The sequence below is a fragment of the Sander vitreus genome, chromosome 17 (genome assembly GCF_031162955.1).
Source record: "Sander vitreus isolate 19-12246 chromosome 17, sanVit1, whole genome shotgun sequence".
NCBI classification, from domain to species: domain Eukaryota; kingdom Metazoa; phylum Chordata; class Actinopteri; order Perciformes; family Percidae; genus Sander; species Sander vitreus.
Window position 1 is genome coordinate 2,322,672 of NC_135871.1, and position 15,970 is coordinate 2,338,641.

Genomic DNA, 15,970 nt, shown 5'->3' on the forward strand with positions numbered 1-15,970 from the left:
AAAAGGATGTTGATGTCACTGGCTTACGTTCCCTAATGCTCATACAGCTTCAGTTTAGTTTGATTTCAGATTCAGTTAAAAATCAAGCCCTGCATTTGTGGAAAATGTTAAGGATAGGACTGGATTGAGAACTTCTGCTCTAGCCCTAAATAGACAAACAACCTCTCAACACTTTGACCAGCCTGGCTACCTGAACTGTGTAGGGTGGCTCGCTCTTTCTTATGGATGGAAATGCCCTAGCTTTCACTGTACATCTGTCCTCCCTCCTCCTGACTTAAAAGGAATGAAATTCCCAAAACAAGCCCATTGAAGAAGTTAAGACATCGTGGATCACCTGGGGAGTGAGACTGTGTTGGATTTGGACGGGTGTTCTCGGCTAAAAATAAACCAATGTCCAATGCACTGTATTATTTCGGATTCGGCAATCCATTTATTCACTGTTCTGTATACACATGCTCACTGTAATGTTCCACTTACAAGTTGGAGACAAGAGTAAAGTTCTCCCATTAACCGGTTTATTAAACCACTCAAAACAGTGCCGAGAAAACTTAAAGAAATTTATTTTTTCCAAGGGGACAAAAAAATACGTTAATATTGTGAGTGTCTCAGAAAAACAAATGTATGCATGGTGCGTAAAGGATTACGGCTGCTGTCCCCACTGCTTGATGTAGTCAAAGATGAAGCAGGAAGTGAGTTTGTAAACTGTAATGTAGGATTGGTTTTTTTAACATGTCTGATGGTCTGTTTGTTGTCGTGTCAGACTAATTTTCAGTGATGTCCCCTTGGTCCCAGATCTTAGCTATTAGCTTGGTGAATACAATGTCATTAGTACTGATAAGCAAAATAGGCAAAGCTATGAAATTAAAACTCAATTTACCCTTAATGTAACACTTTATAACAATCTCTAACAAACGTTAAAATAACAGTAACGCTGTTAGGCACTATTTGGATGAAACTGGATCATATTTTATGGTGGAACTGTTTTCTGTTTTTTTGTCTGATGTCCTCTGGCTCCTCTGCCTCGACTTCCAGTGATTTATAGAGTTTTCAGATTGACAGAAAGCTTTACTTGTTGCTAGAATGGTTAATAGTTAGTGCTAAGGCTAACCGCTAACTGCTGCTAACTATAGCTGCCATCAGCTGGTTGGCTTAGTTAGCCGTGCTGCCAGGACTTGGAGTGCCTAGCACAGGGCGATGTTAATGTTTGCATATAGTCTCCCTTTGCCAGACCTTCCTCCACAGCGCTGCAGGCGAGGGTCTGGCTAGTCCACACAGCATTCCAGGATGGGAAAAAATGTGCTCTGGTTTATTGGCATTTCTTTAAACCAATCACAATCGTCATGGGCGGTGCTAGGCACTGGGAAAAGCCGTGGTGCCTCTGCAAAATAGCTTTGGGAAGGAACGCATTTTGGTGGAACGTGTACGTTCAAGTTGTTTTAGTCGTGCAACAGAAAACTCAGATTGGACAGATAGTCTAGCTAGCTGTCTGGATTTACCCTGCAGAGATCTGAGGAGCAGTTAACCATAGTCCTCACAAATCCACCAGAGGTTAGAACGCAAAGGAAGCCCAAGGCAACGGATATCCGGCCTAAATGATTGAATCTGGAAATTTCCGTCGGCAACGGAGCAATTCCAGAAGTGTAACGAAAGGATATAGACTAATGTTTACATCACTAGCAGAGGAGCTTTGGAATGCTGGGAGGAGGAGGTTTTCAGGACCGGTGTGGTGGAGAATGCTTTTTGGGAGAGGCGGTGTGTTGGCTGATGTGTGTATATCAAAACAGTATAATAAAGAGGAAGTAATGCATGGTTTTGTAGTCCCAGTGAGAGCCTGAAGCTCAGTTAAGGTACAGATGAAGAACTGTCGAACTCCAGTGAAGAATGTTCCACACCACCATAGCCGTTCATCTTCCTCAGTTTCAGGTGGTCCAACAGGCCCTGGGTCTCTAGGACTGCCTCCTTCTTAGAGAACATCCGGCTGATCTCCATGAAGGTCTTGTTTTTGGTCTCTGGGATCACAATATAGACATAGACGGCCACGGCCAGACAAATGGCGCCAAACACCAAGTAGCAGTAAGACCCCGCTGACATCTGATGTTCAGATGTGGCAGATGGACGTAGGATCATTGGAAGGAGTAAAAGATAAGGAATAAAAAATGAGATTGAGACATAATGAAACAAGTGATGAATTGTCAATCCAAAGAGGAAAGAGTTATTTCAGATTAAAAGTAGAGGGAACTCAAAACAGAGAGCAAAGGAAAGGGTTACGAATTAATGATTTGTATAGGTTAAAACAGAACAGACATGATGTGGCACGCGGTTGGAAACAATCAACATCCAAGTTTTAATTATGAGTGGGAAATTCCAACTTTTCTGACTTGGAGAGTCATAATAAAGACGTGCCTAAATATTAAGCACATACCACACATCACATCAGCCAAACTCTGTTGTTCAAGTTAATTAAACTCCCAATTTAAAGGTCCCATATTGTAAAAAGTGAGATTTTCATGTCTTGTTTGATTTTAAAACAGGTCGAGCTGCTGTATAAATACTGTTAAGTATCAAAACGCTCAATCCACAGAGAAACGCACACAGCCCGTATTCAGAAATAGAGCATTCAAACGAGTCGTCAGGATTTCAGTACGGTTGTGATGTCACAGCTATACTATATATAGGTAGAAAGTGCTGCTACAGTGCCGTTACAGTCATTCTCCGGTTGCAATGATGGTGCAGAGATGCTGATAGCACAGATGCTAAAGACCCAGAAACCATGACCAATCAGAGCAGACTGGGTGTTTTTAGCATGGGGGATTAAAGAGACAGGCGCTAAAACGCAGCATTTCAGAATGAGGGTGAATACAGGTATATTTAGACAGACAGTATGACCAAAATAATGTGTTTTTTGAAAATGTAAGCATGTAAACATGTTCTACTGGAAAACCAAAATACAAGTGTGAACCTGAAAATGAGCATGATATGGAACCTTTAAGACTGTACTGTGTAATATAGTTAATACACAGGATCTTAAACACTCATTTGACCTACTCTGTAATCATACAACCCTCCTGAGTAATCCTGTGACGTGAACGAGAACATGGAAATCTTGTTCACCTCTACTATCCAGTGAACGCTGCATTATTACATTGTAATTAGGGGTGCTCCAAACAATGTCACCGTTTAGGGGATGTGCTGAAAAAAAGTTCAGCTCGGCAGGACGTATCTTGAACTTTAGATTTCTTGTAATAAACCATGCCCACTTTAATCAAGCTAATCTTAATGCATCGACTGGGACGTGTGTTTCTTGATGCATTTGTGCGGTTCTTCTTTGCGGTTATGTGTTAACATGCATTTCACAGCAGGCTGAAATGATACAACTGTTAGTTTACATTGTTGATGTTAGCATAGCAAGATGTAGAAGTAGAATTGTATAAAATCAAATGAAAACAGAGCACAACAGTGCAGCAATTATGTTATAGTTAAGTCTGACTGTTTAGTAGGATTTTGAAATCCTGTGGGATTCAAACCCTGAACCTTTGAATCACCAAAGAGGGTGACTTTTTGGGGAGACATGCTTTTCTCTCACCTTTTGACAATTGTGACAATGACATGACATTTGCAAATCCGAAGTATTTTTGTCGATTTAAACCTAAAAATGGAAAAGCCACATAACTTTTTTTGCCATGCAATTATTTAATTCAACTTCAAGTATCCTTTTTCTTGCAGTGGAAAAAGGCCCTCAGTGCCTATAGTGCCAGGGCCTCTGATAGCATACTGTACTCGGAGCAAATGGAACAAATGCAGCTAATTGAACTTTGACATTTTTTAATGTCTACTTTTGTCTGTCTACACTGTAAGCCAACATCTCAGACTTAGATTTTGAGCAGTTCTGAGCTACTCTTAGCACACTCTCTCGTGCAGTTCTGTGACTGCAAAATCAACAGACATTGGTGGGACTGGAACAAGTGTAAGACTGTGTTACTACCAGCAGGCCAGATTGATTTCTGGAGCCAAAAAACAGGATTTGAAAGGGATTTTAAATGGATAGAAAGGCCATTTCCATTCAAATCAACATAGCAGAATGGTCAGAGCAGCAGCCATTTTTATGTGTACCATTGCCATGGTAACATATAAACTTCCAATAATAAGCGGTAAGTCGCGGAGCTGAGGTTTTGCAGTAATGGACAAACGAGCCGTGGAGTAGTTACGTTATGAGGCAGAGAGTCAGCTGCTAAATGAGTCAAATTAACTTAATGTTTCAGCCACACAAAGCACGTTGCTATCGCCACGAGTGACAGCTTTATTCGGCTCGTTTTCTGTGAACGATGTGGCGAAGGGGTAACGTTAAGGCGTTGTTAGCAAGCTAACGTTAGCCAACTAACACCGCCATGCTTTTATGCTGCATCGGTTACAGAGAATGAGCTGAACAGTGGGCTGGGTCTAACGTTAGCGGTTCGCAGACCCAATGCCGCTGCGTCTAAAGGTGTGGACACACAGAGCTGATCATCGGCCGTTGGACAGTCTGGCGAGGTCAGTGACTCGAGTCTGTTCGGTGTGTTCCGTGCCGTCGTCCGTCTGAGGGGCCGCTGGCCTTCATTTTGGCCGATTTGACATGTATAATCGGCACTGCCGGCAGTCGGACTCAAATGACCCATCTGATTGGTGGAGAGCTAACCCGTAAACGGGGAGCGGAATGAGCATGACTAGAGTCTCGAAAATCTTTTAAACTGACCTTTGTTGATCTGAAATGAAGACAGATTCAGCAACTGCACGGCCTATTTCTCTCTTAAAATGTTTTCAGAAACACGTTTCGGTGAACTATTTTAGTACAATATGAGATCGTATTCTGAACAAGCCGCCATGACGGCTTTTGTCTTTGAATTTCCGGAGAAGTCAGACCTACGTGACGCGTTCGTCCAATCAGCTGCCGGTTTTCATTTTTTGGGCGACAATACAGATTAGCGCCGCCTGCTGTTATGGAGACGTATTACGTCTCGTTGCTTTGGTGTGTTCCGAGGCATTTTTTTAACCAATTTGGGGAGACTGATCAGTCCAACTGCCTTTTCTGCCGACATTTGGCAGTCGGCTCTGTGTGTCCACACCTTAACTGTCCCTCCTCACTCCCTGCAACACTGAGGACATCTCCCGAGCTGCGAGCTGCGAAACAGCTTACAGCCCCACTGACACTATGACAAATAACAACAATCGCAATTTTGTTGTGTACCAATGAAATGACCAGGGTTCAATGGCCTTTCTATCCATTTTATTTCTATGAACAAGCACTTTATATTGGGAGCATTTTAAAAATGACATAAAAGAAAAGACAATAATTGGGATTGGAACAAAACCAAGCAGCGGGTCAGTGAACAGATTAGCCAGTTCAGATCACATTCAATTTGCAGTTATTAGAAAGCCAGAGCGCGCCTAGTAGTATTAACATTTAGGAAAGAGAAATGCTCACGCAGGGCAGCATATAGTACAGCTTTCACCTGTAAGAAGGGGAAGACGAAGCCCACAGTAAAGTTAGACAGCCAGTTCAGTGATCCTCCGACGATGTAAGCCGCTGGACGATGGGACTGTTTAAACAGCTCTGCTGTGATCAGGAAGGAAACCCCCGCTGGAACAAGAACAAAGCAAAAAAAAAAATGAAAACATCAGTGCAAATCATACACTTATGTTGAATGAGTTGATTGAAAGAGGCACGCTAGTGATTTAATATTGGACTGCTCACGAGAGACAGATTTAAAGGAACATGCCGACTTATTGGGACTTTGTCTTATTCCCCGTCTCCCCCAGAGTTAGATAAGTCCATACATACCCTTCTCATCTCCGTGCGTGTCGTAACTCTGTCTGACGCCCCCACCGCTAGCCTAGCTTAGCACAGATCCTGGAGGTAACCGGCTCCATCTAGCCATACTGCTCCCAATAAGTGACAAAATAACGCCAACATGTTCCTATTTACATGTTGTGATTTGTATAGTCACAGCGTGTACAAATAACAAGATAATATGAGACACAGCCATCTTCTAACCGTATACATACTGGGAACTATATTCTCAGAAGGCGAAGCACTGCTACTTCTGCTACTTGGGCGGAGTGATTTGCTCGCAGCACCTGAGAAGCCCCGCCGTGAGGAGCAGAGAGTAACAGTGCTATTCAGGTGTTTCAGGCGCTAAAATTGTTGCTGCATACCCCTCTAACACTGGGTAGTTGCACCCCTGTGAGAAGGGTATGTATGGACTTATCTAACTCTGGGGGATACGGTGAATAAGACAAAGTCCAAATAAGTCGCCGTGTTCCTTTAAAAGAGCGGTCATTATCTGTTCAACAGAGGCTGAGATATCCTGACTTTTAGTCCCTTGTATGGGTGAAGCTCCCAAAAGTCTTGATCCTACATTTCCCACAATGCCACATGACTTGCATGTGTTACTTATGCAGGCTCTCTGTAATACATCTCCAATTCCAAACTAAGAGAACCCAAAATTTGTTTTAATTTATTTCTATACACTGTAAACCCAGAATTAGTTGTAATTAAACTTTTTAGTGGCCACTACCTATTCTTTCGTATTTTGTTAAAAAACATTTTCATTACTAAGTCCCCGGATGACACAATCTTCTGAACATAGCCATACTGAGAAATCCAGAGAGAGTTGTGTGGAGCTGATAGTCTTCATTAGCTTTGTAGCAACTCATTTGGCAATGGCTTGAATGGAACGGACGTTCATTAATATGAAAAGTTACGCACTAAAGGCTCTGACACACCAACGGCAGAAAAGGCAGTCAGACTGATCAGTCGGCTCCCGTCTCTCAAAAAAGTGCCTCAGAACACACCGAAGCGACGCCGACTTGAGCATACGTTCTGTGCGCGTGCGTCGAGATGTAATACGTCTCCATAACAGCAGGCGGCGCCGATAATCGGGTTGGTGTGTCAGAGCCTTAAAGCTTTAAAGGTCCCATGGCATGACAATTTCACTTGAGGTTTTTTTTTAACATTAATATGAGTTCTCCCAGCCTGCCTATGGCCCCCCAATGGCTAGAAATGGTGATAGGTGTAAACCGAGCCCTGGGTATCCTGCTCTGCCTTTGAGAAAATGAAAGATCAGATGGGCTGATCTGGAATCTTCTCCTTATGACATCATAAGAGGAAAGGTTACCTCCCCTTTCTCTGCTTTGTCCGCCCAGAGAACTTGGTCCACCCATGAGAAAGAGAGGGACATCATGGCTTGCAAACGAGCAAAGTGGCAGTTGGTCAAGGCCACACCCCCACCCTCCACTGTGCCCCCCCTCTCTCCACCTCAATAGCATTTAAAGCTACAGACACAGAAATGGCACATCCTAAGGAAAGCTCATTGTGGGACTGGCTAAAAGAGACTTCAGATACAGTATTAGGGGACCACTAAGGTCTATATAAAAGAGACTTCAGATACAGTATTAGGGGACCACTAAGGTCTATATAAAAGAGACTTCAGATACAGTATTAGGGGACCACTAAGGCCTTAAAAGAGACTTCAGATACAGTATTAGGGGACCACTAAGGGCTATATAAAAGATACTTCAGAAACAGTATTAGGGGACCACTAAGGTCTATATAAAAGAGATTTCAGATACAGTATTAGAGGACCACTAAGGTCTATATAAAAGAGACTTCAGATACAGTATTAGGGGACCACTAAGGCCTATATAAAAGAGACTTCAGATACAGTATTAGGGGACTAGTAAGGGCTTTATAAAAGCATCCAAAAAGCAGCATGTCATAGGACCTTTAAGTTTCTGTATGGGAGGGGCAGGGTCATTTGAACTGTTGTCATTACTTAGAATTCCTCATGGGGGAGACAGAAACTAAGCACTATAGCTTTAATACAACTTAACATGTTAAGTTTCACCTTGATCGAAAACGTAAACGGTTTAAGGCAAATTTCTAATAAAGTCAACTAGTTTGGGATAACAGTGTATAATAACTCTTCTGTTCATATTCCACCACAACAGAGCTGGTGTCTCCTGTCACATCATAAATAAATTGATGATACTAATTGTGGAATATCTAATAATGTAAAGTTGCTCTAGTACTTGAAAAATTAAACCTCATTTTAGACCCATATTGAGCCACGCAGAGGTAGACTCTTTTCAGTTTTTTAGAGTTAAGGTAGCATTTTGTTTTCACAAATCAAGCACCTTGTGTTTTCTTTTGCTTTTGTTTTTCTAATAAAAATTAATATCTCCTAATAGGATATGTCTGAGCAAGCAGATACTAATGGTATTGATGACTGCCTGTGAAAGGAAAATATTATTCATGTTAATTCATTATCTTTTACACCAATATGGCTTATGAAAGGCTAATTAGAGAATGGAATCTGCTGTCATATATCAAAGAATGCATATGACTAATTAGTTATTATATTCTATAATTAAAACTCCATTGTTTGTCTCTCTTACAGGAGGCCGTAGAACATGGATTTGTCAGTGTGCAGAACTGAATCCAGAAAAATAAATAGGCATATTTATCACTCAGTGTATTTGTATGATGCTGTAGAACAGCATGTTGATTATGTGATTTCTATGGCTATTAACACTTGTAAATATTATCAATTAGGTATCAATTTACATATTTGACAAACCGTATGTAAATATGAAGATTAATAGCTTAAGCTACTCTAGGACTTTTACTTTCAATTCTTTCAAACTTTCAACAACAACAACTACAAATTAGAGACCCCTTAAGAATGTTTAGGGTTTGAACCCTAGAGGGAGCCATTTAATAACACAAAGCAACTTTAACCTCTGCAGACTAATCACGTCAATGGTGCTGTTTACTACCTGGAAAGTGCAGAAGCCAACCAAAAAGTGCAGGATGAAGAAACCCTCATTTTTAAAATCTGTTGCACTTAAAAAAATAAAATAACATAATCCTTTCTCGGTTGAAATTACAAACACTATATCATAAATAATATTAAATGTTTCTTCTCCTCCATCTAGTGTTATCTCTCCATGCAGATAGTGTTGGTTTTATTTGGCAATGCAATATAAAGAATAATTGGAATAATTGACATTCAAAAAGAAATCCAGAATCAACGTCCTGGTTGCTTTGGATCACCCACAGACACACTTTGAGGACAGTCTACATTGGCCCTAAAATGAGATTATCCATTACTCGATTGACAGAAAATGAAACTTGGCAATTGATAAATCATTTACATACTTTTTTAAAGCAAAAATGACAAAAAGTGGCATGTTTCAGCTTGTCAAACGAAGCATAGCCTTCAGGCAGAGCACTGCCGTTGTGCTTGTGTTGGCTAATTGGAACCAGCAGTTTGCAATATGCTTCACAATGATTGGCTCATCGACACCTGTTTGGCAAATAACATTTAATTATATTCATGCAGGTGTATAGCGTCATTTATCACTGTTACTCTGCACGGTCATGTTGTATTCATTTGCATTGGTATTAATTAATTAATGAAATGAATCTGTAGCAGTTAAGCTTTCAGTGTTGTCTTGCATGTGCTTGCCTTGTTGGGATCATTTGAATACGCCTGTATGGGCGCCATTGATAACCTTAATGATGGCTCAATTCCATCAAGTGTCCCAGTAAGCTATTTCAGTGAGTCAGCATGCACAATACCAGGGTCTCTCCTAAGTGGAATGCAGCCATCATTATGGGTTTGAATACACCTGTGCTTTTCCTACTATGACATGTCAACATGAGTGCCGTGAAAAAGGTCTATTTTATATTTGCTCATACATGCTACTTAACAGATACCTGAGATCATCTGTACCATGAGCTGTTGGGTTTCTCAACAAACTATAGGTCATCTGCCATCCCTGCCCATGTCACAGCACATATTTTTTCATTTATTTAAGTATAGTGTACATGTGTATTTATGCTCTTATCTATTTATTATCTCATGTTTTTATGTGTTTTTGTGCGATTGGGTATGTGTTGGCTACCTGTTGTGAACCAAATTGCCCCTTGGGGACATTAAAGACATTTCAACTCAGTTAGGTAGTGTAGTGTTACATATAGTTAGGGTTGGGTACCGTTCACATTTACCTTTTGCTCTGTAATAACAAAAACATTATTTCACTTGTCAACGGTGTCTGCGTGAAGTTTTGAAAAGTGCAACTCCTTTACCAGCATTGCCGTGACGCTCTGTGACTTAAACAAGAGTGTGTGTGTGTGTGTGTGTGTGTGTGTGTGTGTGTGTGTTTTGGATCCCCGCTCTCTATCAACATGCAGAGAGGGCAGAGAAACTCGCGCTTATTCGCTTTCAGGTACCGAAATTTGGCACAGTTTTATTTAGTGTGAATCGGTCCACGGTACGATACGTCAGCTTCAGCCTTGGGAAAGTGGGATAGACAGTGTTTACTAGCTTTGAATATTTTATGGACCAAATAATGAATTGATTAAACTGAGAATGTAATCAACAGAATAGTGGATAATGAAAATGATGTGTATTTGAAATCTGTTCACAGCTCCTCTGACACCATGAGATATGAAGAATAACCAGAGCAAAATGATAGTTGTGATGTCTTGTTTTAACTCGGGAATACTTCATCTCCTGACAGATTTCCAGATTTATCCTTGGGATTTTGAATATTAACTATGATGTCTAAACCATCCAGGGTAGATGTACCACCAGCTTTGAGATTGTGAAACAATGGTTTATGACCCTGTTGAAGCCACAAGTCTATATGAAATCATCTTTGTTTTAATAAAAAACATTTTATTCTGATGTCATGGATAAGTACTACACTACCCACAATCCTAACATAACAGCTTAACAGTGACATTTCCGCAGTGTGACTCGAACCCAGATCGCCACACACCAAAGATGTGTCATATCCACTGCGCCATCACCACCACCATTGCTTTTGTTGCTTTTTTGAAGTTTATGTTACTATTATTGACCTATTCTTCCTTCTTTCTATTGTCTTTTTCCAAGGTTTTGTAGTTTTAAAAAAAAGTTTTTGTCGCCTTTATAATTAGCATTTAAATGTTTTTCAGTTACAAGGCTGTAATCTATCGCTTACATCGCTGTATTGTCCCTCTTTATATAGACTTTTTGTTCTACCAAAAATGATTCTCGCTGGTCAGGGGATACTTGGCTTAAAAACACAATTGAAAGGGGGAATATTATTGAAAAGAGTTGGAGAATCACTGGTTTAGACATCATAGTTAATATTCAAAATCCCAAGGAAAAATCTGGAATCTGTCCTATCCACATCATCACAGTCCTTCAACACGCAGTATAGAGCAACTTGCCTGGGCCGATACAGAAGCCAGCGATGATGCCGACCACACAGCAGACACTGACGTAGTGCATGAATGATAGGTGAGTCTGCCGAGAGAGAGAAGAAACAGCATAAGGAGAAGTCCGATCACATTTAGTTATTTTCTCTAATGAAAAACTTGACCCCATCCTTTTCCAACACTGCTTCACCCCTTAGCCCGCTGCTACATGATGGCCCTGCATGTAATCCATTGTTGCACAGGGCAAAGCAGAAACACAGTGCTTTCTGCTAACTGAAAGTGAAACAGACACAGTTGTTCCTCCCCACGCAATGCATTCTCATGAACGGGTTTGTATTATATCGTACCAAAACTTATGAACACCAATTCGTATGATATCCCTATCATACACATTGTAGACCCTTCTAGAAAAGGGTCTTTTGAATGGCAAATACAATTTCAAAGCCCTTCCAGATGGCTCTCTCAACAAGACTAAAGTTATTTGCATGCACTGTCAACGTGAACTGAGTTACCACTGGAGTATGTTTAGTCTCAAATTACACTTGAACTTACTAACTTTAAATATCCCTTTTAAAGTACATTTACAAACAATTACAAAATGTGCAAATAATTTGTTATTAATCACAAGTTAACTATGAACATTGATGCAATTAATAACGATTAAATATTTTAATCAATTCACAGCCCTACTCTTCACCCTGTACTCTCCCTGTACTGGAAAGGGGTCACAAGACTTTTAGAGAAACACACACACACACACACACACACACACACACACACACACACACACACACACACACACACACACACACACACACACACACACACGCACCTGTAAAATGAGGGCTACTGTGATGCCAGCACTGCAGAAGCCCATCATGGCAAATCCCCCGATCATGAGAGGCCTCCTGCCCAGCTTCTCTATGGAGAAACACTATTGGAGGACACACAGAGCTCATGTCAGACACTATTAAATGAATAAATACACACTACAGATGCAAGAACATACCGTAGTGAGCTTGTATCTGAAGGAATAATACACTTATATGCTTTCTTTCTGAGAGTGAGATGTTCAGATGGATATTAATGTTATGTCTGTGTTTTAAGGCCCTGACACACCAACCTGATAATCGGCTGTCGGGCAGTCTGGCGAGGTCACTGACTCAAGTCTGTTCAGTGTGCTCTGATTGGTGGAGTTCTAGACCTTGACTAGCGAATCAGTGCACTTATGTTAGCGTGACTAGAGTCTCTCAAAATCTGACGAAAATCTTTTAAACTGACCTTTGTCGATCTGAAATGAAGACAGATTCAGCAACTGCATGGCCTATTTCTCGCTTAAAATGTTTTCAGAAACACGTTTCGGTGAACTATCTCCGTAAAATATGAGCTTGTATTCTGAATGAGCCGCCATTATGCTCGGTTGTAAAATCCGGGAGCAGCCTGACCCACGTGATGCGTTCGTCCAATCGGCTGTCGGTTTTAATTTTTTCGGCGACAATACAGATTAGTGCCACCTGTTGTTATGGAGACGTATTACGTCTCGCGCAGAATGTACGCTCAAGTCGGCGTCGCTTCGGTGTGTTCTGAGGCACTTTTTTGACCAACTTGGGGAGACTGATCAGTCTGACTGCCTTTCCTCCTGCTGGTCGGCTGTCGGGTTAGTGTGTCAGGGCCTTTAAGCACCGAGCTGGAGTCAGGCTATGATTAGCCTAGCTTAGCATAAAGACTGGAAGCAGGTGTAAACTGCTAGCCTGGCTCTATCCAAAGTTCACAAATACACCTACTTACACCTCTAAAGCTCACCAATAAACATGGCATGTTTCTTTTAGAGTTATGTGTGGAGATTCTCTTGACAAACAACAATGTATCCATCCACACATTCTCAGAACTATGCATTGTGTCTCTATAGCACAGTTTGCCAGATAAGTGTCAGTGAGTACAGGTTTTAGTTTTGATATGATGGAATTGAACCTGACAACCTCAATGTGACAAGCAGTTATTATTACTGTAATAGCCAACTGTTTGATCTATAGGCTGAGACGACAGTCTGGTACTGGCATTTTAAGTTTCTTTCCTGATGTGACAGATCAAGGGAGCATCGGCGATGCCAGTCTGGTATATAGCTTGGAGCCAAAGCCCATCTATCAGGATCTTTTTTAGGACATGGCAGGGGAATAAATCAGAGTACATCAGTGTTTGGATGTACTGTTGGTCCAACCAACAATAAAGCCACTCTTCTGCGTAGCCTTCTTAATGTAAAACATTTGGAGCTATGTTCAACTTCCTCTGTTTATGCTGTTGCCGTCTATGTAGTAGCCTAAAAGCATTTTGTGAGAAAAAAGGGGTTAATCTCCCACAAATTGCAACAGAAACTCTTTCAACTGATCTAGTCTCATAAAAGTCTCCTCTATAACAAATAAAAAGTCCTAAGAAATCCAAGTGGTGGAAAGTATTGAAAAATACTGAAATTGGCGATGCCAATTTCCCATTGCAGCCCACGTTAAGGTGAGACACTACAGGTCCATCCATCCATCTTCGTCCACTTATCCGGTGTCGGCTTGCGGGGGGAGCAGCTCCAGCAGGGGACCCCAAACTTCCCTTTCCCGAGCCACGTTAACCAGCTCTGACTGGGGGATCCCGAGGCGTTCCCAGGCCAGGTTGGAGATATAATCCCTCCACCTAGTCCTGGGTCTTCCCCGAGGCCTCCTCCCAGCTGGACGTGCCTGGAACACCTCCCTAGGGAGGCGCCCAGGGGGCATCCTTACCAGATGCCCGAACCATCTCAACTGGCTCCTTTCGATGCGAAGGAGCAGCGGCTCTACTTTCTAAATGGAACCATTTCGGCCGCTTGTACCCTGGATCTTGTTCTTTCGGTCATGACCCAGCCTTCATGACCATAGGTGAGGGTAGGAACGAAAACTGACCAGTAGATTGAGAGCTTTGCCTTCTGGCTCAGCTCTCTTTTCATCACAACGGTGTGATAAATTGAATGTAATACCGCCCCCGCTGCACCGATTCTCCGACCAATCTCCCGCTCCATTGTCCCCTCACTCGCGAACAAGACCCCGAGGTATTTAAACTCCTTCACTTGGAGAAGGCACTCCATTGGTTTCCTACACTACAGGTGAATAGGGAAAATATTTTAATTTACAGATATCAACATGAAACTTCCCCGGTTGATTACTTAGCCTTCATGAAGACAATAATATTTTGTCTGTTATCTGTTAAACTATTTTTATATTCACCTGTAGTGACCACTCAGCCTGTTCTCATGAACCATTCGTTCAAAACTGTAATCTGTAAGCATTCCACATTTTTTGTTGTTGTATTCACTACATTGATGGCTGCTGTATAAAGGCTGTTTTACAGTCGCCGCATCCGAGCTTGCGCGTGCCAATGTGACATCAAAATGACGTAGATCTCGCTGGTGTGCGAGGATTTTGAGTGCGCGTCCAGATGGCACCACTCTATGTTTTTTTTGTGGCGTGCGACAAAGCGTAAACAGGAAGCATGGACGAGTTTGAGGACAACCGGATGCCAGGACTCTCAGAGTGACTGCAAGTCTCTCTTGTAAACTTACTGGGTTAAGATTAGTTCTTTTATGGCGAATGAAAGGCTTGATCCCACCAAGTAGGTAATCGAATCAAATCGAATCATTGACGGCAATGCTGCTGCCAGTTCTGCCGTTGTTTACCTTTTTCTTCTTCTTCTAGTCTAAAGTCGGTAGCCTTTCCTCATTAGCGCCACCTCTGTTCAGAAGAAGACTGCAACTAGTGTCGCGACCTCCACGCGCGTGTATTAACAGTTACGGCGCTCCCATGACATCACGCTGGCGCTCGACAGGTCAGATGCAGCTAGTATACCGCACGTTTAAGAACGCGGCTGGCACGTATAGCGGTGGTAGGGGTAGATGAGTGGGCGTTAACATACAGGACTTTCAAGCCAGAGAGTGGAGTTTGCTTCCAGGGGAAAACTAAAGCCCTTCACCCAGGAAATGTGTGTTCCTTACGAGTGTTTTAATCCAAACCATGATCTTTTTCCTAATCTTAACTAGTCGTTTTGGTGCCTAATCTTAACTTTCGTCGTGGCAAAACGCTCATATTGTGTGGACTAAATTTAACCGTAATGTCCGCTGTAAAGACTGGCAGCTCGTGGTGCTCTGTACCCGGCTCAAAGTCACAGATTCTTGGGTAACTGAACCACCAACTACCGCTGATACAACGGAGGTCTGTAGCTGGCGTTACGAAGCTCTGTAGCAGCTTAAACAACTAGCAACTGCCGCTCGGCATCATGGAGCTCGTAGCCAGCCGGCGTCACGTGACCAGCCGGGGGTCTCCTAATTTCATAGGATATATCATACGTTTTGGTGTGCATACATTTTCCTACTATATCATATGGACCCGTTCATGTGAATGCGTGGCTCCACTTACGTAACATGGGCTGCAATGGGAAATTGGCATCACAGATTTCAGCATTTTTCAAAACTTTCCACCACTTGGATTTCTTAGGACTTTTCATATGTTATAGAGGAGACTTTTATGAGACTAGATCAGTTGAGAGAGTTTCCTTTGCAATTTGTGTGGGATCATGTTGCATAATGCCTGTACTGATGGGGAATTTGGGATTGTTTTCCCCCGAAAGGGGAGTGGGGATGAGAGCCTCCCTTGGATGACGTATTGCCAGTCTGATGTATAGAGCTACTTCTATGGATGACATATTGGAGCT

The 15,970-nt window shown here is 42.0% G+C and overlaps 1 protein-coding gene across 1 annotated transcript in view; it reads right to left on the reverse strand.

Moving 5' to 3' along the window:
* Nucleotides 1-462: 462 nt before the first annotated feature.
* slc2a15a (solute carrier family 2 member 15a) overlaps nucleotides 463-15,970 on the reverse strand; it is a 45,196-nt gene continuing 29,688 nt past the window's right edge. Inside the window, exons 9-12 of the mRNA XM_078273081.1 lie at nucleotides 12,078-12,179; nucleotides 11,258-11,333; nucleotides 5,487-5,614; nucleotides 463-2,091 (exon numbers count right to left, since the gene is read on the reverse strand). Of these exons, the coding sequence (XP_078129207.1) occupies nucleotides 1,843-2,091; nucleotides 5,487-5,614; nucleotides 11,258-11,333; nucleotides 12,078-12,179 (555 nt within the window). The 3' untranslated portion in view covers nucleotides 463-1,842. The remainder of the gene's footprint in view (nucleotides 2,092-5,486; nucleotides 5,615-11,257; nucleotides 11,334-12,077; nucleotides 12,180-15,970) is intronic.